The sequence below is a fragment of the Bufo gargarizans genome, chromosome 6 (assembly GCF_014858855.1).
Source record: "Bufo gargarizans isolate SCDJY-AF-19 chromosome 6, ASM1485885v1, whole genome shotgun sequence".
Classification (NCBI taxonomy): Eukaryota; Metazoa; Chordata; class Amphibia; order Anura; family Bufonidae; genus Bufo; species Bufo gargarizans.
In genome coordinates this window covers 220,184,542-220,209,263 of record NC_058085.1, presented here as the reverse complement: position 1 = coordinate 220,209,263, position 24,722 = coordinate 220,184,542, and the positions used below count along the sequence as shown (strand labels likewise).

The window sequence follows — 24,722 nt, the reverse complement described above, 5'->3', positions numbered from 1 at the left end:
TCCCGAGGGATCAGTGTGTATGTACATCAAAGCATTGACTTTATCCTGCTGGACCAGTTGATTGATAGAGATGGGAGATACATCTTCCACTATGCTCAATGGAATGGCAGAAAGTGCGTCCTTGCTTTCCTGTATATCCCGCCACCGTTTACAATGACAGTCCTAAAGCAGCTGGCGCTTTTTATGCATAATATAGAGCGATCGCAGATATTAATATGTGGGGATTTTAACTGCGTGCTTGATCCGGCGCTGGATAGAATTTCAGTTGCTCGGAAAGGTGCGCAGGGAAAACACGCCCTACTTCGAGGGTTCTGTGAGGAGATAGGATTAACAGATGTTTGGCGATGGCTCTATGGCAACAAACAGGTGTTCTCTTGCTTTAGTAAAGCGTATAGTGCTATGTCCAGGATTGATATGGCCTTGGCTAATGAGCAGATGCTTGACTCCATCTTAAAAATGACATATGAGATCCATGGCATATCCGACCACTCACCGATTCTACTGGTGATGAAGATCGGACAACAAGCTGGGATTAGCAGATCGTTCAGATTGAATGAACATTGGCTAACTATACTAAATGACTCTGCAGGGATAGACAAAGAACTTTTGCAATTTTGGCAAGAGAATAATGGCACAGCACATGTCCACTTTGTTTGGGATGCCATGAAGGCATTTATGCGCGGGCTCTACTTCTCCAGAATAAAAAAGAAAAAAAATGAATTTTTTGCTGAGCAAAAAAAGTTGGAGGCAAACATTGCATATCTGGAGGGTTGTATCAGAGTACGGAATGATGTGAATATGCGCACCAAGTTAAAATCCACTAAAGATTACTATACTACCTTTATGAGGAAAAAAGTGCAGAATCAACTATTTTTTAGGGGCTATAAAGATTTCTGTGAGGGAGGCACCCCGAGTAAGCTATTGGTTTCTATTATAGCGAATCAAAAACCCCCCCCAAAGAATTAGACAAATACTGACGGGTGATGGGCGTAGATTGGAAGGAGGAGTGGAGATGGAGGGAGAGTTTTTTAAGTACTTTGATAATTTATATCGATCCGGTGCGGTAGATACAGCGACCAAAATAGACGACTATCTAGAACAGGTTAGGATCCCGGTGCTGTCGGACTCGGATTCAGCCCCCTTGAGCGCCCCCATTTCTTTAGAGGAGCTACAGGCGGCCTTGCATGAGACCCGGGGTTCCTCGGTGCCCGGATCGGATGGGCTCCCATTTGGCATATACAAGTGCCATGCGGAGGTGCTCCTGCCCGGACTGTTGCAGGTCCTAAATGAGTCTAGCAAATGTGGAAAGCTGCCCCCGTCGTTGACTGAAGCAACGGTCACACTGATCCTTAAGAAAGGGAAAATGGGCAATAAAGTTGAGGATTATCGCCCTATATCGCTGCTTAATGCGGACTATAAAATAGTTGCAAAAGTTCTCTCCAACAGGTTAAAAAAAGTAATAACCCGCCTGGTCCATGTAGACCAGACAGGGTTTACCCCCGGGCGACAGATACAGACCAACATACGCCGGACCATACTTAATATTCAGATTGGAGGGGGGGAGGACCGCTCCATCCTGTCATTGGACGCCGCTAAGGCGTTCGATCGGGTGGAGTGGTCCTTCCTCTGGCGTGTTATGCATAGGATGAATCTGGGCCAGGAATTCATCGGATGGGTCAAATTGCTATATAGTGAAGCAACAGCCAGAATTAAGGTTAACGGGGTGCTCACCCCTGCCGTTTCCCTAAAGCGGGGGACACGCCAGGGATGTCCCCTCTCTCCACTCCTCTTTTCAATTTTTATGGAACCCCTCGCCTGCAGGATACGGGCTGAACCCGGTATAGTGGGTTTCGGGGGGAGAGGGACGGATGATAAGATCTGTCTATACGCAGATGACGTCTTACTCTACCTGAACGATGGATGGAGAAGCGTCCCTGATGTTATGCGGATAACAGAGGAATTCGGCAGAATTGCCGGATATGAGATAAACTGGGCAAAGTCTGTACTCTTCCCCCTGAACCGGATGCCTCCCCTGAACGACTTCAGGATCAGAACCATTGCCCCCACAGATCATTTAGACTATCTTGGGATAAAAATTAGCAATACCATTAGGGATTATAATAAGCTAAACATTACCCCTTTAGTCGGGAAGATAAAAGAAAAAATAAGGGTTTGGCAGAAACTTCCGCTCTCGCAGATTACCAGGATTGCGCTGATTAAAATGGTTCTGCTGCCTTGGATACTGTACACGGTTAGCTCTTGTCCAGCTTGGATTGAGGATAGTGTTTTCAATTTGATTGACCGTTTGATAAATGACCTGATATGGGGCAGAAAAAGGGTCCGCATCAAATTACAATATTTGCGAATGGTGGCAAGTAATGGAGGCCTAGGCCTGCCCCATTTCCAAATCTATTATCTGTGTGCACAACTACAATGGTGCGTTAACACTGGGGACGGAGCACTACTATCCCATATTCTAGGTCAACGCCAACAGCAGGTAAATAATATTTTTAGTATACTGGAAACCGGGCTGCTTCAGCGCGCAGATTATTCCTGCCCCATTGGGGCTGCGCCATTGGGGCTGCGCTATTAGCATGCACGCTTAAAAAAACACTTTTGACAAGAGTCACTCAGGGGTTTTTATTATTTTGCTATAACATAGTAGGGAATAAAGTTAAGATTTCACTAATATATAGGAGATTCATTGAGGAACTAAGCACTATCACTAAATTTAAAAAGTGTAGATAAATGGAAGACGGATATTGGGGAATGTAATCCTTCACAATGGCGGGAAATATATCAAAACATCAAGAAGGCTTCCCTTTCACGACAACACCGATTGATACAATTTAAAATAATACATCGCCTATATGTTACCCCGAGCCTCTTATCCAAAATGTATAGTAATAATGGTCAGGAATTTAGTTGTCTGAAATGCTCTCTCGTAGCCGCAGGGTTTGTACACATGTTGTGGGATTGCCCTGCCATTAGGACTTTCTGGGGCAGCATATTTCAGACAATGGCGGTAAACAGTTGGAATAGCCCCCCCTTTACTATCCAAGTAGCTGTGCTTGGACTCTTCTCCCCCCCCCCCCCCCCCCCCCCCGAGTATAAAAATAGAACCACCAAAAATGAACAGGCGTACTGGCTGAAGGGATTTCTATTGGCTAAGGTGATAATCCTGAGACAGCGGGTGAAAGATAGATCACCAACAATAAATGAATGGCAAAGTTTAATGACGAGAATAACACACTTTGAGGGCATGAAACGACGCGGGGTGAGCTATGCCATATGAATGGGCGTATAGAGAGGGGAAATAGCGAGAGGAAATATCCTGATTGGAACTGATGACCACCTACCGGCCGTGGCTACGGCCTAATTATAACCTAATAAACTACTATGCATCCTTAAATAATAAACACTACCAGCACAGTCCACACTAAGAGGAGTCGATAAAACACTTGGAGAAATACCCAAGAAAGGAGTAGGGGGACCCCGTCGCCCCTCGTGGCGGCCGCACCAAGCCAGGTGGGATGGGTGGGGGGATGATGAGGGGGGGGGATGGGCTCCTGGGTTTTGATATTATGTATGCCAGAGAATTGATACTAAAGTTGAGCTATCCTGATTATAGATGTGTTTCTATATATGTATGCTCTCTGGTATGGAAGTGATACACTGTTTTAAATGTACTTGCCATATGTGTTCATCTCTTGTGACCAGATATCTGTTTTACATTGTTCATATTTGGGGAAAAAAAATAATAAAGACATTAAAAAAAAAAAAAAAAAAAAAAAAAAAAAAAGAACATTTTAGGGTTAGTTTTACTCTCTTTGGCAATTAATCTCTCGGTCTCTAGTTTGGCCGATTTTATTTGTTTCTTACATGTTCTATTTTTTTCCTTATAGTTTTTCAGTACTTCCGTGCTACCTTCCTGTTTTAGTGTTTTATATGCTTTCTTTTTGTCATTTATTGCTTATTTTACAGTTCTGTTTATCCACATTGGTTTCTTTTTGTTCCTTAACCTTTTATTCCTATACGGTATGTACCTCTCACAATGAGATTTTAGGATGCTTTTAAAGATATCCCATTTTGTGGCTGTATTTTTATTTGTGAGGACTTTATCCCATTTAGTTAGGCCCATGGCCTCTCTTAGTTGGCTAAATTTAGCTTTTTTGAAGTTTAGTATTTTGTTCCTCCCTGTAGAAACGCTCTCTTGAATGATAATTGGAAGGTTATTACTTTGTGGTCACTATTTCCCAGGTGTCCCCCAACCTGCACGTCTGTTGTTCTGTCAGGCCTATTGGTTAATACTAAGTCCAGTATGGCTGTCCCTCATTTAAATGTCGACGGATAGTTTGCACCGACACTGATGCTCCACGAGCCTGCAGGGCAGCTTGAATATCTTTGGAACTTGTTTACCCTGCATTGACACCTTTCATCAATTTTTCTCTTCCGTCCACGCGCAGGGAGATTAGCTACAGTGCCATGGGTTGCAAACTTTTTGATAATGTTGCGCACTGTGACCAAAGGAACATCTCGATCTCAAGATCTCTGGAGATGGACTTGTAACCTCGAGATTGTTGATAATTTTCCACAATTTTGGTTCTCAAGTCCTCAGACAGTTCTCTTCGCCTCTTTCTGTTGTCCATGCTTAGTGTGGCGCACACAGACATACAATACAAAGACTAAGTGAACTTCTCTCCTTTTTATCTGCTTTCATGTGCGATTTTTATATTGCCCACACCTGTTACTTGCCCCAGGTGAGTTTAAAGGAGCATCACATGTTTGAAGCAATCTTATTCAGCCACAATTTTGAAAGGCTAACAATAATTTTGTCCAGCACAGTTTTGAAGTTTGGTGTGACATTATGTTTCATTTGCTTTTTTTCCTCCTTTTTGGTTTTGTTCCAATACACACAAAGGGAATAAACATGTGTATAGCAAAACATGTGTTACTGCAATACTTTTCTGTGAGAAATACTTAATTTTCTTGAAAAATTTCAGGGGTGCCAACATTTACGGCCATGACTGAATGTATAGTTTTTCTTGTGTTTTAATACTGTTTTTTTTATATATAGTTATGGAGAGGTGTGAATGCTGGAGATAAAGTAATGAAATCTGCGAATCAGACATTTTTACTTTTTTCCTCCCTCGTCATGTCAGTCATTCTTAGGCCTCATGCACACGGCCGTTGTTTTGGTCCGCATTCAAGCCGCAGTTTTTGCGGCTTGGATGCGGACCCAGTCACTTCAATAGCGCCGCAAAAGATGCAGGCAGCACTCCGTGTGCTGTCCGCATCCGTTGCTCTGTTCCGTGGCCACGCAAAAAATATATAAACCTGTCCTATTCTTGTCTGTTTTGCGGACAAGAATAGGCAGTTACCATATTTTTCGCCCTCTAAGACGCACTCCCCCCCCCCCCCCCCAAAAGGAAGGAAAATGTCAGTGCGTCTTATGGAGTGAAGGCTGCCATTTTTACACTGATAAACCGCAAGCTGCACAGCGCAGCCAGCGTGTGTAACAGCGAGGGGGGAGGAGGGGCTGGCCTTTAGTTTTATAATGGCAACGGGGCCCGGTGCAGTCACTGTATTCTATTGCACCGGGCCCCGCTCACTGTACTAATGCTATCTACTGTAACTGCAGGCATGCAATCCTTCACTATAGATATGTAAGATCCAGCGCTGAGCAGCCTGTACTTACGATCGTAGCAGGCTGGAGGCAGGGCGGGCACTGGCAGCGCAACTTCCTACGTCACGTGCCTGCTCCCCCCACTTTATGAATGACTCAGGCGGCGCAGGCACGTGAAGTAGGAAGTTACGCTGCCAGTGCCCGCCCGGTCTCCTATGATCATAAGTACAGGCTGCTCAGCGCTGGATCGAACATATCTATAGTTAACCATTGCATGCCTGCAGTTACAGTTAATACCATTAGTACAGCAAGCGGGGCCCGGTACAATGGAATACAATGACTGCACTGGGCCCCGCTGCCATTTAAAAACTAGTGTAGATGCCAGCCCCCACCCCCTGTATTTGGGTTCATTCACAGTGGCTGACAGATGCCCCCATAACAATGCCATCCACAGACGCCCCCATAAAAGTGTCACAGGCTTCCATTAGTTCAAAGCCCACCAAAAGCACACCTTTGGTTCAAAATATTTTTGTTCTTATTTTCCTCCTCAAAAACCTAGGTGCATCTTATAGGGCCAAAAATATGGTATATCAATGGCTAGCAATAGTAAAAGTCCAGCTCACCTGCATTAGCAGTTTGGAGTGTGCACGGATGGGAAGAGACCCAGATTCGTATACTTGAAAAGAAGATATCCAGCACCTCAGTTTTTTCGTGCTTAACGATGTTTATTCCACAAACCAAGTGTACAGCGGTAAAATCCTCAGAGTACAAGCCCCAATACGGTCTACGCGTTTCGAACCATGTGGTTCTTAATCATGACCTTCATAATAAATTTCTGAGGAAGCATATATATAGGAGTGAACATAAAAAATCCCTCCCCCCTTAAACCAGCTGGGCGGTGCAAACCATCCCAGGTGTTGCAATCAAAGTGCTGACAGAAATTTAAATGCACAAAACAAGTTTAAAATCTGACATGAGCCACTATAAACAGACATTTTGTGACATTAGATCCAGCAAAAAAATTTGCAGTAGCAGAACATTGATAATAAGTATATAAAGTAAATAAATAAACATGGTTACAAATGAGCAGCAGAAAAAATGCTCCATCTGAACACTCCTCTATTTTTAGTGTTGTTACATGGTGTAGTTATTAATGGCTGTTAATAAATATACACAAGTTCTTTTCTCAAGTTTAATCCTACAGGACTTCCAGAAGGCTTCTCTTTGGTTTACAAGTTTTTTTTTTTTAAGTCTCCACCTCTTGTGGGCAAAAACACTCATTCTATGGCATAGAGCTGTAACTGATGACAAGCTTCTATTATGAGCCGTGATAAAGTGTTTTGCTGCACGAGATGTTTACATATGCAGGATTTATTATGTAGTTGATATGTTCCAATAACCTTACTTTGAATTTTCTGGTTGAGCATCCTACATATATTAACTCGCAATCTTTGCATTCAATGATGTGTTACAATTAATGTAAGTTTTGATCGGATATTTATTGGTGCTGTCAGAATCTTGAACGTATTTTTTTTGGAGTTACATAACTGCATATCAATGGCTGCCTGTGCAGCAAATTGGGTAACGCACACGGACGCCATCCATGTTTTGCGGACCGCAAAACACAACATGAGTCGTATGTAGCCTTAGTATGGGACAAGTTTTTTTTAAATATTTCGATAGTACAGGTATTTTAGCACACGGCGATGACCATGTTTATTTTTTTATTTTTTTTATTAAGTATTTTGATTTTGGGGAAAGGGAGGTAATTCTAATTTTTTGTAAAACTTTTTTTTTTTTTCTTTTACTTTTTTAGGTCTCCAAGTGGACAACAACATGCAATAATCAGATTATAATTTGTACAAGGTAATTTAATTTTCTCCATCATTCTATACAGAAATATGTACAGATAGAATTGGGAGAGTAGAGCACCACATGTGCATTAAACGCTTCCTTATTGTGTCAAAGAACTTACGAGTCTGCTTACCAGATGTTGTTGCGAAGAGTCACAACAACTGTAGATCGCTTTGCTGGTTATTTGGTGTCCTGACCAGCATGCGGTTTGTGGTCGTCTAGGGCTGAGGCCGCGGTCATCTGCGCGTGTTCAGGGCAGGTGGCAGATGGAGAAACAACCTTTAAAAACGTAGATGTGGTCCCCTTTGGCGCTGCCTAGACCTTGATTGAATGAACTTTAAAATTTGGAAGTTCATTCAATCATGGTCTAGGCAGCGCCAAAGGGGTCCGCAACTAAGTTTTTTAAAGGTTATTTCCATACAGAAATGCCTACAGAAAATTACAATTCAGTGCTGCCACTAATTGTAATATACAAGTAAAGAGCCTGGAAGCTTACTACAGGCTCAGGCTCATTACTTTCAAGAAACGCCTTTCCCAATCTCAGCCAGAGGGGAAGAGTTCCTGCCCAAGCAGGGTTTCCAGCTTCTCAGATACGGTGGTCACATTTGACCATGGCATCTGAGGGGTTTAACGTCCACATCTGACATTACGGCCGATTGCGGACATAAGCAGAGGGTGTCTGCTGTATAAAACAGCAGGCACTCACTAAGCTCAGGGTGCATCCTTAAAAAACAGACCTCTGCCGTACATGTACCGTAAATTTGAGTTACATATATATATCCCTGTTGCCTACGCTCCCTTGAGCACAGCATAATACCTTTTGCAATCAGTCAGAAGTCCCTGCCAGAGAAGTCTGACAATGTCTTTCTCTCCTCTCACATTCATTACACATGCATGCTCAGTCGAGCAAGGATATGCATAGGAGGGATCAAGAGAGATACCGGTAGCTGCCAACCGAATTCTCACTTAACCAACAGCCATCTCATGTGAATGTCCAGCTTTAGTCTACAGGACAGAAGAGAACAAAGTGATTTTCTACTACCATTTCAATATATCCTAGTTATCACAGTTTTTAATTATTAGGTGCTTTAGCTTGATGGAAAACATATTTATGTTTCAACGAGGATCAGCCGGCACTCCGTTTGAAGGCGTGGTGCACGAGTCCAGGGCCAAAGTCCAGGTACAAGCAAAAGGAAAGACCGGCACTCACTTTTTCTTCAGAAAATTTTCGCTCTTTATTCGCCACATATCAAATGTTCAGTGACGCGCGTTTCGGCTCTGCTGCGAGCCTTTCTCAAACCAATGGCATACAACAAAAGCAAGCAGTATACATGATTTAAATAGACCGCCACAGCGGAAGTGACATCAAGTAGTCATGGTGATTTAGACAAACAAATGGAATGAAAAGAAAAAAAAAAGGCAGAAAGGGGAGGGGAAAAAGGAAAAAGAAAAAAAGAAGAACAAGGTAACAATTTGGACAATCAGATACACGTGAGAAGCGGCCCAACTGCAACAGCATCAATGAAAATAGTGACAATTGTAGATTCCTATAGGATTCTCTAGATAATCATAGTAGCTTGCAGTTCAGATGATGCGGTTGGGGAGTTCCTCACTTTTTCAGTAAAAATACAAGGAGACAAAATATAAACTTAATATGCACTTAAAAAGAACAGAAAATTACAGGAAGCTATGGAGATCATACTCCCGGTTTAACCCCATGGGTTCTAGTGTCTGGAGTGTATGAATCCAGTAGGATTCACGCTTCTTTAACATTTTCAACCGATTGCCACCTCTTCGAGGTTGTTGTACCTGCTCAATAATTTGAAAGCACAATTGCGCAATATTGTGCTTACAGCGATCAAAGTGGTAGGGGACCGGTAAAAGTAAATTATTTTTTCTTATGGTGGTCTTGTGCTTAGAGAAGCGATCCTTCATCCGCATAGATGTTTCACCTATATATAACAATCCACAAGGGCATTTGAGTAAATATATGATGAAACTGCTGTTACATGTGAAGAGGCCTCGAACTGGAAAGCGCTTGCCTGTGTGGGGATGTGTGAAGTATTCCCCTTTAATTACACTTCAACAGTGTATACACCCTAGGCAAGGGAATGTGCCCTTTCTAGGAGTAGATAAAGTCTTCTGGCGCTTCTCAGTTTGAGCACTGCCCACAAACCTATTGGAGGACGGTAGACTGATTTTCAAGCCTGCAGACAAGGGGGGTGCTCTTGTCTTGATGGACAAGGAATATTATGTCAATGAGATTCTGGGTCAGTTGGCCAATACTGATGTATATCGTCCATTGGATGGCGATCCGGTATATACTATTAAAAGGAAATTGTGTACTTTGGTTGATACATTTACTTCATAGCAGATTATTGATCCCAAATTGGGGGAATATCTGATTAATCATCATCCTGTAACACCGGTGTTTTATACACTGCCCAAAGTGCACAAATCTTTGACTCAGCCACCGGGTCGCCCTATTGTGGCCTTGACTGACTCCATTCTGTCTCCACCAGCCATTCTACTTGAAAAGGTTATGACACACCTGACTAAAAATATGCCGTCTTTCCTGCTTGATACGAATCAATTTTTGCGTGAGGTTGGGACCCTGGTGTTACAGGATAATGATTTGTTAGTAACTTTTGATGTTTGTTCTCTGTACACTTCTATTGTCCACTGGAAGGGTATACGGGCTGCTGAGTGGCTTCTATCCTTCTCTCACAGTGAAGGCGCTAGATTATTTTTTTTGAAGTTACTTGAAATTATTCTAACTGAAAACTATTTTTTATTTCAGGATACCTACTACCAGCAGTGCTGTGGGACCGCGATGGGCTCGAATGCCGCACCGCCATATGCAAATTCATACATGTCATAGTTTGAAGATAAACATATTTACAGCAATGATCTGTTTAAAATCCATTGTATTTTTTGGCGAAGATTCGTCGATGACGTGTTTTGCGTATGGCGGGGCGGCATTCTAAATTCGATCTGGCCCGAGCTGCAGTTTACCCTGCATTATAATGACCATGAAATTAATTTTTTGGACACCCTGGTCATCAAGGGTGAAAATGGGTCAATTGTGACTGATCTGTACATTAAAAATACGGATAGAAATTCCCTTCTCCATTTCTCTAGCTATCATCCCCCTACAGTCAAAAAAGCATTACCCCACTCCCAGTTTCAGAGGGTACGTAGGATTGTTTCCAATACTGAGGTGAAAGAAAAACGTCTTGATGAAATGTCTATGAGATTTGAGAATAGAGGGTATCCCACCGCACTGCTGGATAGAGAGAGGGGTAAGGTTACCTCCTTGACCCCTAAACAGGAGTCCAGGGGGTCACATATACCATTCGTTACCAAATTCCATCCATGGGTTAACAAGTGTCGTTTTATTTTCTCTAAACATTGGAATATTTTGTCCAGAGCTTATCCCTCTATTGAGGAATTTAAAAGTCCTCCTTTGTTGTGTTACAAACGTAATAAAAACATTCGCGACATGGTAGTGAGGGCAGATGTGGGCAGTGCTCAAACTGAGAAGCGCCAGAAGACTTTATCTAATCCTAGAAAGGGCACATTCCCTTGCCTAGGGTGTATACACTGTTGAAGTGTAATTAAAGGGGAATACTTCACACATCCCCACACAGGCAAGCGCTTTCCAGTTCGAGGCCTCTTCACATGTAACAGCAGTTTCATCATATATTTACTCAAATGCCCTTGTGGATTGTTATATATAGGTGAAACGTCTATGCGGATGAAGGATCGCTTCTCTAAGCACAAGTCCACCATAAGAAAAAATAATTTACTTTTACCGGTCCCCTACCACTTTGATCGTTGTAAGCACAATATTGCGCAATTGCGCTTTCAAATTATTGAGCAGGTACAACAACCTCGAAGAGGTGGCAATCTGTTGAAAATGTTAAAGAAGCGTGAATCCTACTGGATTCATACACTTCAGACACTAGAACCCATGAGGTTAAACCGGGAGTATGATCTCCATAGCTTCCTGTAATTTTCTGTTCTTTTTAAGTGCATATTAAGTTTATATTTTGTCTCCTTGTATTTTTACAGAAAACGTGAGGAACTCCCCAACCGCATCATCTGAACTGCAAGCTACTATGATTATCTAGAGAATCCTATAGGAATCTACAATTGTCACTATTTTCATTGATGCTGTTGCAGTTGGGCCGCTTCTCACGTGTATCTGATTGTCCAAATTGTTACCTTGTTCTTTTTTCTTTCCTTTTTCCCCTCCCCTTTCTGCCTTTTTTTTTTCTTTTCATTCCATTTGTTTGTCTAAATCACCATGACTACTTGATGTCACTTCCGCTGTGGCGGTCTATTTAAATCATGTATACTGCTTGCTTTTGTTGTATGCCATTGGTTTGAGAAAAGCTCGCAGCAGAGCCGAAACGCGCGTCACTGAACATGTGCCGGTCTTTCCTTTTGCGGAAAACATATTTATATGAATTTCTAAACCTTCTTAAATTCCTACGAAAAAAAAATAATGAAGAAACTGTATTAATATATAATAAATTATATTCCTTTGTAAGCTGAAGTTGGAGCTTGTACAATTCTATCAACTACAATTCTATCAACTACAATTCTATCAACTACAATTCTACAGCCCTGAATGAAACCGCAAAATACATGGTAGAACTTACCAGTTACACACTCTGCCATCTCTCTTCCTTCTTGGCCCTCTCCTCGTCTGCGCAATTGTCTTGCTAGAGCTGGCACCCCATCACAGTTTTTAACTGCCAATTTGTTCTCCTTTGCAGGGCCATAAGAAAGATTTTTCAGTGCACCACAGGCCGCAAGCCTTACAGGAGCCCGTGGATCTTCCAGAAGACTTATTAGTGGTGGTATTCCACGTAAACGACATACCTAGAGAGAAAACAAATGAATTTCATAACTTGAAAACAAACACATTTTTATTTATTCATAACGTCTTAAAATTAGCCTCACTGGAAATTAATAGTTAAAACCAAATATTCTTGGTTCAAATCTGACCAAAGGAAACATCTGCATGGACTCTATGGCCCTGATTTATCATGCCTTCACTCCAGAAATCTGGTTTGCAAAAGTGACAAAATAAGGCTACTTTCACACTCGCGTTTTGTGTGGATCAGTCATGGACGGATCTGTTCAGACAATACAACCGCCTGCATCCGTTCAGAACGGATCTTTTTGTATTATCTTTAACATAGCCAAGAGGGATCCGTCTTGAACACCATTGAAAGTCAATGAAGGACGGATCCGCCACAATTGACTTACATTGTGTGCCAGGACTGATACGTTTGGCAAGCAGCGTTTTGGTGTCCGTCTCCAAAGCGGAATGGAGACTGAACTGATGCAAACTGATGCCTTCTGAGCAGATCCTTTTCCATTCAGAACGCATTAGAATGCAAACCGATCCGTTTTGGACCGCTTGTGAGAGCCCTGAACGGATCTCAAACGGAAAGCCAAAACACGAGTGTGAAAGTAGACTAAGGCATTTGAGACCTTGCAACTGATTGCATTTTTACACTACTCATTCTAGTTTTGAAATGTTGGTGGGAAAGTGGGTTTGGATAGCTATGTTTATGACTTTTACTGCAGATTTATCACTGATACTTTTTTTTAAAAAAGTGGCATTCTCACTTCAGTAGGAGGGTGGAATAGCTTTTCTAGACAGCAGTGCTTTAGGTTTAAAGGATAAGACACATTTACCAAACATGAGACATTTGATAAATGTGGCATAAAGTACTCCAACACAAACTCAAGCAAAATGGAGTTCAAATAGTCCACTCATGATAAATTCCTCCCATAGGTTTTGTAAAGTGCTACAGAATATGTTGACTATATAAACGAGAAATAAATCTTGAGTTATTAAAAGGTCAGTCATCAGTGTGCTTCTGAATTTTGCATTATAATGACAGATATGTTGTAACATTGTTTCTTGTGTGACACACCGCTTATCCCTGCTGATCTGTAGAAAGCTTTCTGGTCCCCATTTGTGGGCTGCACAAACCTCATTACTTGTCTCTTGTGTCCATAGGGTGCAAAATGAAAGCAGTGACAGGATTCACCCATTTCACCGCTGCCTGTGCTGCTCCTGGACAGATCCTCTTCTTGTGCACAGTAAATAAAAAAATTCTACAGTTTGTTTTAACTGATGATCTATCCTCTGGATAGATCAGCAGCATCTGACCCCCGCCGATCAGCTGTTTGAGAAGGCAGCGGCGTTCCAGGAGAGCTGCGGCCTTCTCACTGTTTACCGCTGGCCCAGTGACGTCACGACTAGTATGGCCTGGGCGCGGCCAAGTTCCGTTCACTTGAATGGAGCCTAGTCCCGCCCAGGCCAGTTGATACTAGTCGTGACATCACTGGGCCAGCGGTAAACAGTGAGAAGGCTGCAGCGCTCCTGGAAAGTCGCTCCCTTCTCAAAAAGCTGATTGACGGGGGTCCCTGGTGTCAGACCCCCGCTGGTCAGATGCTCATGATCTATCCATCTATCCAGCTGATCGGCGGAGTCCCGGGTGTCGGACCCCCGCCGATCCGTTGTAGACTTGTAAGTGTGTATATACAGAGATAGTGGTCATATATACATTTTGTTTGCTTAGGGTACTTCAACACTTGTGGCAATGGATTCCGTCAGGCAGTTCTGTGGACGGAACTTGCTGGCGGATCAAAAAAACGTATGCAAACTAATGGCATTTGTCAGACGGATCAGGATCCCGATCAGTTTGACAAATGCATTGTCAGTCTCTCCGATGTCATTCGTAACAGAGCGTTGACAGAGCACAGGTAAACACAGGCCAGTCTTGTAAAGTGCATTTGGCCTTCTTACGTGTGGATAGACACACAGTCGAGACACATTATCATAACCATTTCCTACTTTCAACATCAGTAGCACGTAGCTCATGAAGGCCACGTGTTGTGAGCTGGCTGGGTAGGTATATAAGGTATGCTATAGGTTGCCTGCACACATATTCTTCGTTGAAGTCATGGGTAAAAGGGGCGATTTATAAAAGAGTTGAAAAAAGTGATTATTGGAAGTATTTCTGAAACTGTTTGTGAACAAAGACAGGATATAGTGGAGCAGCTCACCACCAAAATGAACCAGGGGGCTACCAGACATGGGTCTAAAACAGTTCAGGTAACCCTACTGCGTATAGGCCCCGAACCAGATGGGTGGTAACTGCACCTCTTCTAAGTTGCATTGGCAGAAAAGGCTTCAATTTTCGCAATAGTATTGGAATTGACCTCCTAGCATTGGCAAAAGGTTGCCTCCTCAGACGAGTCACATTTTCTGCTTCATTGAACAGATGGACGTTGGCATGTTGTGCGGGAAACCTGAAAGGAAAGACACCCTGCAACCATTGCTAGAAGCTTAATAGTCTGGGAAATGCTGTGGCATTAGGTGGGTCCATGTGGAAGGCACTATCAACCAATTTGGGTATGGGTCTATCCCTGCAGATCACATACACCCATACATGCTGTCTTCTATGGGGCGGATGGGATCTTCCAGCAAAATAATAAGACATTTCACATGACTAGAAATGTCTGACAATGGTTGGAAGTGCATGACAAAGACTTCCAAGTACTATACTGCCCCCTAATTCTCTAGACTTGAATGCAATTAAGCATATGTGGGATCACCTCAGTCAGTGTGTTTGCTTTATGGATCCTCCTCCATGCACCCTCCAGTACCTATGGGATGTAATTCAGTCAACATGGCTACAGATTCCTATGACAACCTAGCAGGACCTGGAGAACATGCCTTACAGCTAGTGTTGAGCGAACATGTGTTTTAAGTTCGGCATCTAAAGTTCGAGTTCAGGTTATCGAAGTATCCCGTTATGGATTCTAAATTCCATTATGGTCCGTGGTAGCGGAATCCATAACGGGATACTTTGATAACCCGAACTTAAAAAACACTACTTACAGCACATTTATTAAATAGATTCTACACCTTTATATGGACCGTACCCACAATCATTCAGCATCAGCCATCGTAATAAATCAGGTGAAATTTAAGACAGTTTATCCATTAGGATACAGGTTTTTTTTTAAAGTTTTTTTTTTTGTTTTTGCATTTTCAGTTTGCTTCAGTATCTTCCTTGAGCCATAACCTTTTTATATTTCTGTTAACGTAGCTGTATGAGGGACAAGTTGTACCTTCTAATGCCACCAATAATTATGGCATACAATGTAGTGGTAAGTGGTATAACGTTTTTTTTATAGTTATATCTACTGAGCTGTGTGAGGGCTTATTTTTTGAGGGACAATCTGTAGTTTTTAATCAATACCATTTTATAAAAAAATTTGGGCAAGAGAAGAAATGAAAAAATAGCAAATTAGTAAATTTTGACCCTTTTTTCCCGTTACGGACTATTGCTCATTTCTTATTCTTAAAGGGAACCTGTCACCCAGGGACAGGACTTCTCAAAAGGTTAATTTGTGCTCAGCTCTATACACAAAATCCCGGTGACAGGTTCCCTTTAAAACAAAATAAGTATTGCAGCATAAATGCCCTCAATTTCTTCAGCAAGGCTGAGCGCATTTAAATCAAATATGGCCAATGCGGATGCCGGTAACAAGCCCGGAAGTACGAGCATCTAAAGGCTTTAATTACTGCCATCAGAATTATTGCCAGTTGTGGCAATTAGCGCCGGGTGTCTGCTGTTTGAAACAGCAGAGACCTGCCGGCCATGATGCCCGCTGCACATGCGAGCGGGTGCCATGTTTGCATATCGCTCCATTAGCAAAAGAGAGTTAAAGAGGACCTTGATCATGCCTGTTTTAAGCTTCAAGCATTCACCATGTAATAACTCTTATGTCTCCATGTTGTGCCATTCCTTTATTATTTCTACTAGAAGTTATAAATGAATTGCTATTAATCTTCAGTAAGGGTACAGAAGGTTGGTAACCAGATGGGGGTGTAAACATGCACAGTCTGAAAATGGCAGCACTCATTGGATATAGTGAGTCTGTGCAGGTACACACACCCAACTTATTACCACCCCTCTGTACCCTTACTGAAGGCTAATTGCAATTTATTCATAACTTCAAGTAGAAATAATAAAATGAATGGAACAACCTAGCACCATACAAATATATGTTCCAGAATTGTTAATACATGGGGAATGCATTAAGCTATTTAAACAGACATGTCAGGAGTGGTCAAAGGTCCTCTTTAAGGATACATTCATATCTCCGGTGACGGTATCCGGCAGGCTGTTCCAAAATAGAACCAGCATTGCATAATTCCACAGTTCGCCGCCAGATCCCTATTGACTATAATAGGATCCAGCGGTGATACAGCCACTTTCCAGAATAAATGGCAGGTTTCGGTTGGAAAAAACGAGATTTTTGTAAAACTTACCAGTAAAAAATTTTTCTCGCTCTTTATTGTGGGACACAGGAACCATGGATATATCCATGTCCTCTAGGAGGTGTTGACACTAGGTAAAAGCTGTTAGCTCCTCCCCTGGCAGCTAAACCCCCTCCAGCCTGGAGAGAGAGCTTCAAGGGCTTCCGTCACCCCACTAAACCGTTTAGTTTTTTTGTTTACTTATAATCCCTATACTGCGATTTATGCCTACATAATGTAATCATTTTGGTCCAGTAGACTGTGTTAAAAAAAAACTTGCTTTTAAAATATGCAAATTACCTTGCTACCAGCAAGTAGGGCGGCTACTTGCTGGTAGCAGCCGCATCCTCCGATTCTAAAGACGCCCCCTCCTCATGTTGATTGACAGGGCCAGGGAACGGGATCGTTCTCTGCTGGCCCTGCTTGCATTCAAAATCTCGCGCCTGCGCCGTACCTGTCTTCAATCGGCGCAGGCGCACTGAGAGGCGGCCGCTCCATCCTCAATGCGCCTGGTGTAGATGTGACGTCATCGGTGCAGGCGCATTGAGGATGGAGCGGCCGCCTCTCAGTGCGCCTGCGCCGACTGAATACAGTTACGGTGCAGGCGCGAGATCTTGATAGCAGACAGGGCCAGCAGAGGACAATCCCGTTCCCTGGCCCTGTCAATCAACATGCGGAGGGGGCGTCTTTAGGATCGGAGGATGCGGCTGCTACCAGCAAGTAGCCGCCCTACTTGCTGCAAGCAAGGAAATTTGCATATTTTAAAAGCACATTTTTTAACACAATCTAGTGGACCAAAATGATTAATTAGATTATGTAGGCATAAATCGCAGTATAGGGATTATAAGTAAACAAAAAAAATATAAAAACCGGTTTAGTGGGGTGACAGAAGCTCTTTCAGTTTGTGTACAAGCAGTAGGAGAAGTAAGCCAACTAACGAAAAAAACATGGAACACCAACCATGCCAAGGACCCAACGGGGTTCTATGCAGCAACTGCCACAACTGTGGTCGAACAATAATATTGGGTGGATGCTCTGTCCCCAAATGAAGCGCGAGAAAGATTTTACAGTTAAGTTTTATAAAAATCTTGTTTTCTCACCCATATTCATTGGGGGACACAGGAACCATGGGACGTCCACAAGCAGTCCACAGGGAGGGAAAAAAACAACAGACCCATGGAACAAGCGTACCTGCAGGCATCTAATAAACTGCCGCATGCAAGACCATGTGGCCCAAGGCAGTGTCCGCCGATGCATAAGTATGCACCTGGCAAAATTTTGTGAATGTCTGTAAGGAGGACCAAGTAAGCCACCTTACACAACTGTGCAGCCGAAGCGCGATTCCTTTGAGCCCAAGATGCACCCACCACTCTGGTGGAGTGAGCCGTTACACCCAAGTGTGGAACCCTGCCCCGGGCATGGTATCCCTCCGCAATTGCAGCCCGAATCCAACGTGAGATTGCAACCTTGGAGGCCGCCAATACCTTGCGAGGACCCTCCAGGATAACAAAAAGGGAGTCTGTACGGCGTAAGGGACCGGAGGGTGCTAAATGGATCTTCAGAGCTCTGACAACATCCAAATGGTGTAACTCCCTTTCCTTAGGGTGTGAAGGAGAGGTACACAGTGAGGGAAGGACAATTTCCTTGTTGATATGGAAGACGCGCGGACAGGGCCAATCCGGGGCAACAAGGATCGTCGCAATGCCCTCCATCCTGATTTTCTGTAGAACCCTGGGTAGGACGGGGAAGGAGGGAAACACAAAGGAGGAAGAACCCCTGCCAAGGGGAGATCAGGGCATCCACACCGCAAGTTTTTGGATCTCTTGCTCGGGAGAGAAAGGTGGGAAGCTTCCGATTGAGTCGCAAGGCCATCAAGTCCACGTCGGGGTGACCCCAATGTAGACAGATCACCTCGAATACCTCCGGGTGGAGGGACCACTCGCCCGGATCTATTGTCGTCCTGCTGAGGAAGTCCGCAGTACAGTTCTCCACACCAGGATATAGATTGTTGAAATTTGCCGGTACGTGGACCTCCGCCCATCGTAAGAACTTGGCAGATTCCTGCATCACCGCGAAACTGCGTGTTGCCCCCCTAGTGGTTGATGTACGCCACCGCTGTGGCGTTGTCCAACTGGACTCTGACGGGGCGACCCTTCAGGAGTGGGGTCCAGTGCCGGAGGGATAAAAGAGCCCTGAGCTCCAGGACATTGATCGGAAGCTTGGACTCCGACAGAGACCATGTGCCTTGGACTGTCCTGGGAGGGAACACTCCTCCCCAACCTTAAAGACTGGCATCGGTGGTAATCACTGTCCAGGATAGTGGAAAGAAAGACCTTCCCAGAACTGGAACAGACCACCGCCACCAACAAAGGAACAACCTCATTTGGGGAGAGAAGTCGTGTGCAGAAGCATACCCAGAAAAAAAAAACTGTTGTCTGGAGGGAGTCAGAGATAACTTCTGCTGATTGACCAGCCACTCGAAACGTGCAAGGGCTTCCAGTGTGATCTGTACATTGCTCGACGCCTGAGCAAAATAGGGAGCCTTGATGAGGATGTTGTCCAGATAAGGCATAAGGAAGATGGCTCTGGAACGGAGCAGGGCGAGAAGAGGGTCCAGAATTTTTGTGAAGACCCGAGGCGCAGTCGCCAGCCCGAACGGGAGGGCGACAAACTGGTAATGATAGTCTCCAATTGCAAACTCAGCGCGATGGGGACGTGCAGGTATGAGTCCTGGATATCTACGGCCGAAAGAAATTTCCCCCATTCAAGAGAAGCAATTACAGAATGAAGGGATTCCATCCGAAACCGCTGGAGACGAAGGAACTTATTCAACAGTTTGAGGTCCAGAATTGGGTGCCAAGAGCCCTCAATTTTGGGGACCACAAAAAGGTTAGAGTAGAACCTTGAACCTCTCTGCTGGGGGAACAGGAGAGATGACTCCTCGGTTCAGGAGGGACTGAATGGCCTGGGAGAAGGCGGCCGCTCGCTCGGGGTCCCGTGGAGGACGGGATTGTAAAAACCTGTTTGGGGGTGGAGAAACGAAAACTCGATCGGGTATACCAAAGATACAATCTCGAATGCCCAAGCGTCAGAGATGTGGGTCCGCCAGACATCCTGGAAGAGGAGGTGGCCCCCCACCCTGTTGGGTGGGGACATACCTTCGGGCTAAGGATTGCTTAGCCACAGAAGATAGAGCGGCCGGAGTCCTGGGACGCCAGGATGGCTGTGCCCGAAAGGACGGCCTTTTGCGTCGATCCTGGGAAGTAAACCCCCCCCCCCCCCCCCAGCCCCGGGTTGGAGGTGGTATAGCTGCCAGGGGAGGAGCTAACATCTTTTACCTAGTGCCAACTCCTCCTAGAGGACATAGCTATACCCCCGGTTCCTGTGTCCCCCAAAGGACCTTTGATGATGTAACCGCGCTCACCACGCGGTGAGCGCGGTGACATCAGCGCAGGTCCTGCTGAATGAAGATAGAAGATTTCTATCTTCATTCAGCAGGACCTGCGCTGACGTCACCGCGCTCACTACATGCTCAGCGCAATTACATCAAAGGTCCTTTTGCAGTCCTGAAAGAATTTTTTTTTTAACCCCTCAATCCACATTTTAGTAAGCATTCTGTATTAAGAATGCTATTTTCCCTTATAACCAAGTTATAAGGGAAAATAATAAAATGAATAGAACACTTTACCCAAACTCGAACTTCAGTGAAGAAGTCTGGGTTTGGGTCTGGGTAACACACTAAATGCTGGAGCATTTACACAACGTGCCAGTTGGATACTTTCAAAAAGTATGAGTACTATACTATACTTTTTTTCTTATTAAACATTTTAGCTTTTATTTGTGCATCAGAAATGTAAAAATTGGCCAGAGGCCGCTACTAGGGATGAGAGAATCAACTTCGGATAAAACATCCAAAGTAGATTCGCATAAAACTTCGATTCAATACTGTACGGAACGAGCGTTCAGTAAAGTATTAGAATTTATTGGCTCCGATGAGCCGAAGTTATTGCTTTGCGAAGTCTAGCGAGACTTTGCATAATAAACTTCAGAAATTGATTTATACTGATTTATATTGAAAAAAGAAAAAAAATTCCAGAACTCAGGTTCGGTTCCAAGTGGTAGCTTGGAACCGAATCAGAGTTCGGGAAATAGGTTTTTACAGTATAAATCAATTTCTGAAGTTTATTATGCGAAGACTCGCTAGACTTCGCAAAGCAATAACTTCGGCTCATCGGAGCCAATAAATTCTAATACAGTATTGAAACTAAGTTTTATGAGAATCTACTTTGGATTTCGATTCGCTCATTCCTAGCTACTACCAGTTAAAATGTTAATAAAATACATCAAGTCGTGAAATAAGTACAAACCTCTTTTTTTACTTCTTCGTTACGATATGACAAGTGCTGCAAATATGCAGCTGCATTTAGTCTCACAGCATCAAGAGTGTAACTGAGCATGGCAAGAACTTCAGGAAGCTCTGGTTGTCTCCAAGGGCCACTGGGGGCCACTGTCAAAGATGCAGGTCCAAGGCTACTAAGACTCCCAGACTGAGGCAAAGATGATCCATAATGATCAGACAATGGATCTTCATAACTCCTTCAAGATACAAAATGGTTTAAAAAGGTCAAACACATTATCACACTCCAATAAAGTCACTGTTTTACAAACAACTCCAGTTTTAACAGTGATTTTTAGTAACTATAAGGCCTCTTTCCCACGAGTGTGACTGATTGGCTCCGGATGGGTTCAGTGAAACTCGCACTATTTCGCAAGCAAGTTTAGTCAGTTTTGTCAGTGATTGCGTTCAGTGTTTGTTTTTTCCGCATGGGTGCAATGCGTTTTTCATGCGTGTGATAAAAAACTGAAGGTTTACAAATCTCCTAGCAACTATCAGTGAAAAACACATTGCATCAGGACTTGCTTCCAGATGCAATGCGTTTTTCACTGAAGCACCATTCACTTCTTTTGGGCCAGAGCTGTGCGAAAAACGCATAATATAGAAAATGCAGCATTTTTCACGCAACACAGAACTCATGTACATACACCTATTGAAATAAATGGATCAGGATTCAGTGCGGGTGCTATGCCAATGAATAGTTATTTAAATAAAAGTAAGAGAAATAGGCTGCTGCCAGACATCCTGCAGCAGCTTATCACCTACTGGAACAAAGTACCTATTATGTAGAAAGAAAAATGCCCAAAACTTCTCTCCTACTCACCTGATACTGAACTGTTAAGGAGGCCACTTTATTAGCATGTGTATGAACTTAATTATCAAATGTGAATAACAAGCTTAACTCATTACAAACACAGCTAGTTTTACTGAAAAAGTCTAATTTTGAAAATCTGTCATGTCACTTTATGTGGTAATAACTCTGGAATGTTTTTACTTATCCAAGAAATCAGAATTTCGGGTTAATGGTAAATTTGGATTGATATGTTTTGCACTTGTTAAAAAAATTTAAAATACAGACAGCTAGGAAAAATTTGCAAATTTTGAATTTCTCCGCTTTTAAGACAGATAGTGATAACTCACAAAATACTCATAAACTCCTTCCCGCTCCATGCTGCAAATGAACAGCATGGCAAAGCTGAGCCTTCACGCACCATGCAGTACATTTACGACTCAGAGCTCATCAGCAGAGTGTGTCAGTTGTATATTAAGCTGTATCCAAGAGAATTACAAAGGGTAGGGTGTTGCCCCTCTCTCCCGTCGGGTCACAATTATTCAAATCGAAGGGTTCCAATGGTTGCCATGTATAGAAGCCTGCCGGGGCAGGGCGGGGGGGGAATGTTTCTCCAACATATGAGGGGATTCTTTACTGTAAGAGCAGTAAAGAATTCCCTCCTATGTAATGTGCAGTGAGCATTTCGACCCCACAGGTGTTTCATAGAATTTATTACAATTGGGGCATAAACATGACAAATTACATGTTAACAATAAAATGTAGTTTGAAATATATACTTTTTTTTTTTTCAAGGGTTACCAGAGGAGAAAAAGCACCCCAAAATTTTTACCCGAGAACAGCAATACCCATGTGTGTCACGAGGGTGTCAAGAACCACGCCTGACTCGTTATACCCAGGGTCAGGAAGTCGCAGCGGTTGGCTGCGCGCTCAATGTAGTAAGATACGGCTGTTTCTTTATGGAAGCTTTCTGGGTTTGCTTTGCAACCCTTTTTGGCTCACTCAGGGATCCGTAGCTCTTTCTCCTCAGCTGTTCCTTGTCCAGCACTCCCAACCTCCTTATATTCCCCTCTACCACTTCTCTGGTTGCCAGATCTAGAGATTCCTGCCTGGACTTCTATACTGACCCACTGGAGCCGTGTTGCTGCGTTCCCTGGTTGTTGTTCCAGAACGTTACCCTCCGGATCCCTGTTGGGCCTTTGTGGTCTGCTGTTGTCGCCCACCTGGGATTATATGTTTGTCTGTCCTCTCCTTGGTGTTTTCCTCTTACTGTCAGTGGTGCTGACTAGTGCTCCCACCGCCCCGTTCACTACCTAGGGCTCATCTTAGGGAAAGCCAGGGTTTAGGCACATGATCGGAGTACAGGTGAGGAACCCATCTAGGGACGTCGGGGCAGTCAGATGCCAGCCGCGAGGTGAGTCAGGGGTCACCACCTTTCCCTCTCCCTTGGGCAGGGCCTTCCCCTTTCCCTCCCTTTGCGTGACACCGGTCATTACAGCAGGGTTCAGAAAGGTAGGAGCGTCATTTGATTTTTAAACCCAGATTTTATTGGAATGGATTTGGGAGCAACATCTCTGAGGTACAGTACAGAGGAAATGCCCCAAATCATCCCATTTTTAAAACAACTACAAGGAATTCAGCTAGTGGTGTAGTGGGTGTTTTGACCTCACAGGTTTCAGAGAATTTAACACTGGATTTAGAAAAATAAAATCAATTTTATCCAATAGAAAGTTGTTTTAGCCCCAAATTTTTCATTTTTGCAAGGGTTAAAAAGAGAAAAAGCAACAAATAATCTGCTACGCAATTTCTTTGAAGTACAGAAACTCCCCAAGGTTTAGGTTTTTTTTTGCCTTTAGATCAATACAGGAGGATTAGAGGACTTAGTGGACTTTGGTCTTGTTCCAACTTTAACAACTATGTAACTGTGTGATATAATGGTGTTTTGGGAAGGAGCACATCTGGATTTTGTAACATGGAATTGTAACAGCAGCCATACCTATTTTTGGTTGACTGAGCTGTAACAATAATCTTTAGGCCTCATGCACACAACCGTATTTTGTTTGTGTCCGTTCGTATTTTTTTTTTGCGGATAGGATGCTGACCCATTTATTTCAATGGGTCGGCAAAAAACTCGGACAGCACACCGTGTGCTGTCCGCATCAGTATGTCCGTTCCGTTGCTCCTCAAAAAAAAAAATTTAAAAAAAATTGTGTATGTCCTATTTTTTTCTAGTTTGCAGACAAGGATAGGCATTATTACAATGGATCCGCAAAAAAACTGATTCCATACGCGGACCGCAAAACACATACGGTTGTGTGCATGTAGCCTTATTCATATAGTGCCAACAAATTATGCAGTGCTTCAGAGTCAACGAGATCATTTACAAACAAGATGATGCATTAAATAGCAACAAACATGTAAACAATTAACCGCTTAGGCTACTTTCACACTTGCGCTTGATCGGATCCGTTCTGAACGGATCCGATCATATTAATGCAGACGGAGGCTCCGTTCAGTACGGATCCGTCTGCATTAATAACTTAGAAAAATTTCTAAGTCTGAAAGTAGCCTGAGCGGATCCGTTCAGACTTTCAATGTAAAGTCAATGGGGGACGGATCCGCTTGAAGATTGAGCCATATGGTGTCATCTTCAAGTGGATCCGTTCCCATTGACTTACATTGTAAGTCTGAACGG

At 43.4% G+C, this 24,722-nt stretch overlaps 1 protein-coding gene across 5 annotated transcripts in view; it reads right to left on the bottom strand.

The window, feature by feature from the left end:
• LOC122940687 (catenin delta-1-like) overlaps positions 1-24,722 on the bottom strand; it is a 575,811-nt gene that overhangs the window by 394,937 nt on the left and 156,152 nt on the right. For all 5 annotated transcript variants that reach the window (XM_044297389.1, XM_044297388.1, XM_044297390.1 and 2 more), the window contains 2 exons: positions 21,209-21,437; positions 12,148-12,370 (listed from right to left, as the gene is read on the bottom strand). In XM_044297389.1, the coding sequence (XP_044153324.1) occupies positions 12,148-12,370; positions 21,209-21,437 (452 nt within the window). The remainder of the gene's footprint in view (positions 1-12,147; positions 12,371-21,208; positions 21,438-24,722) is intronic.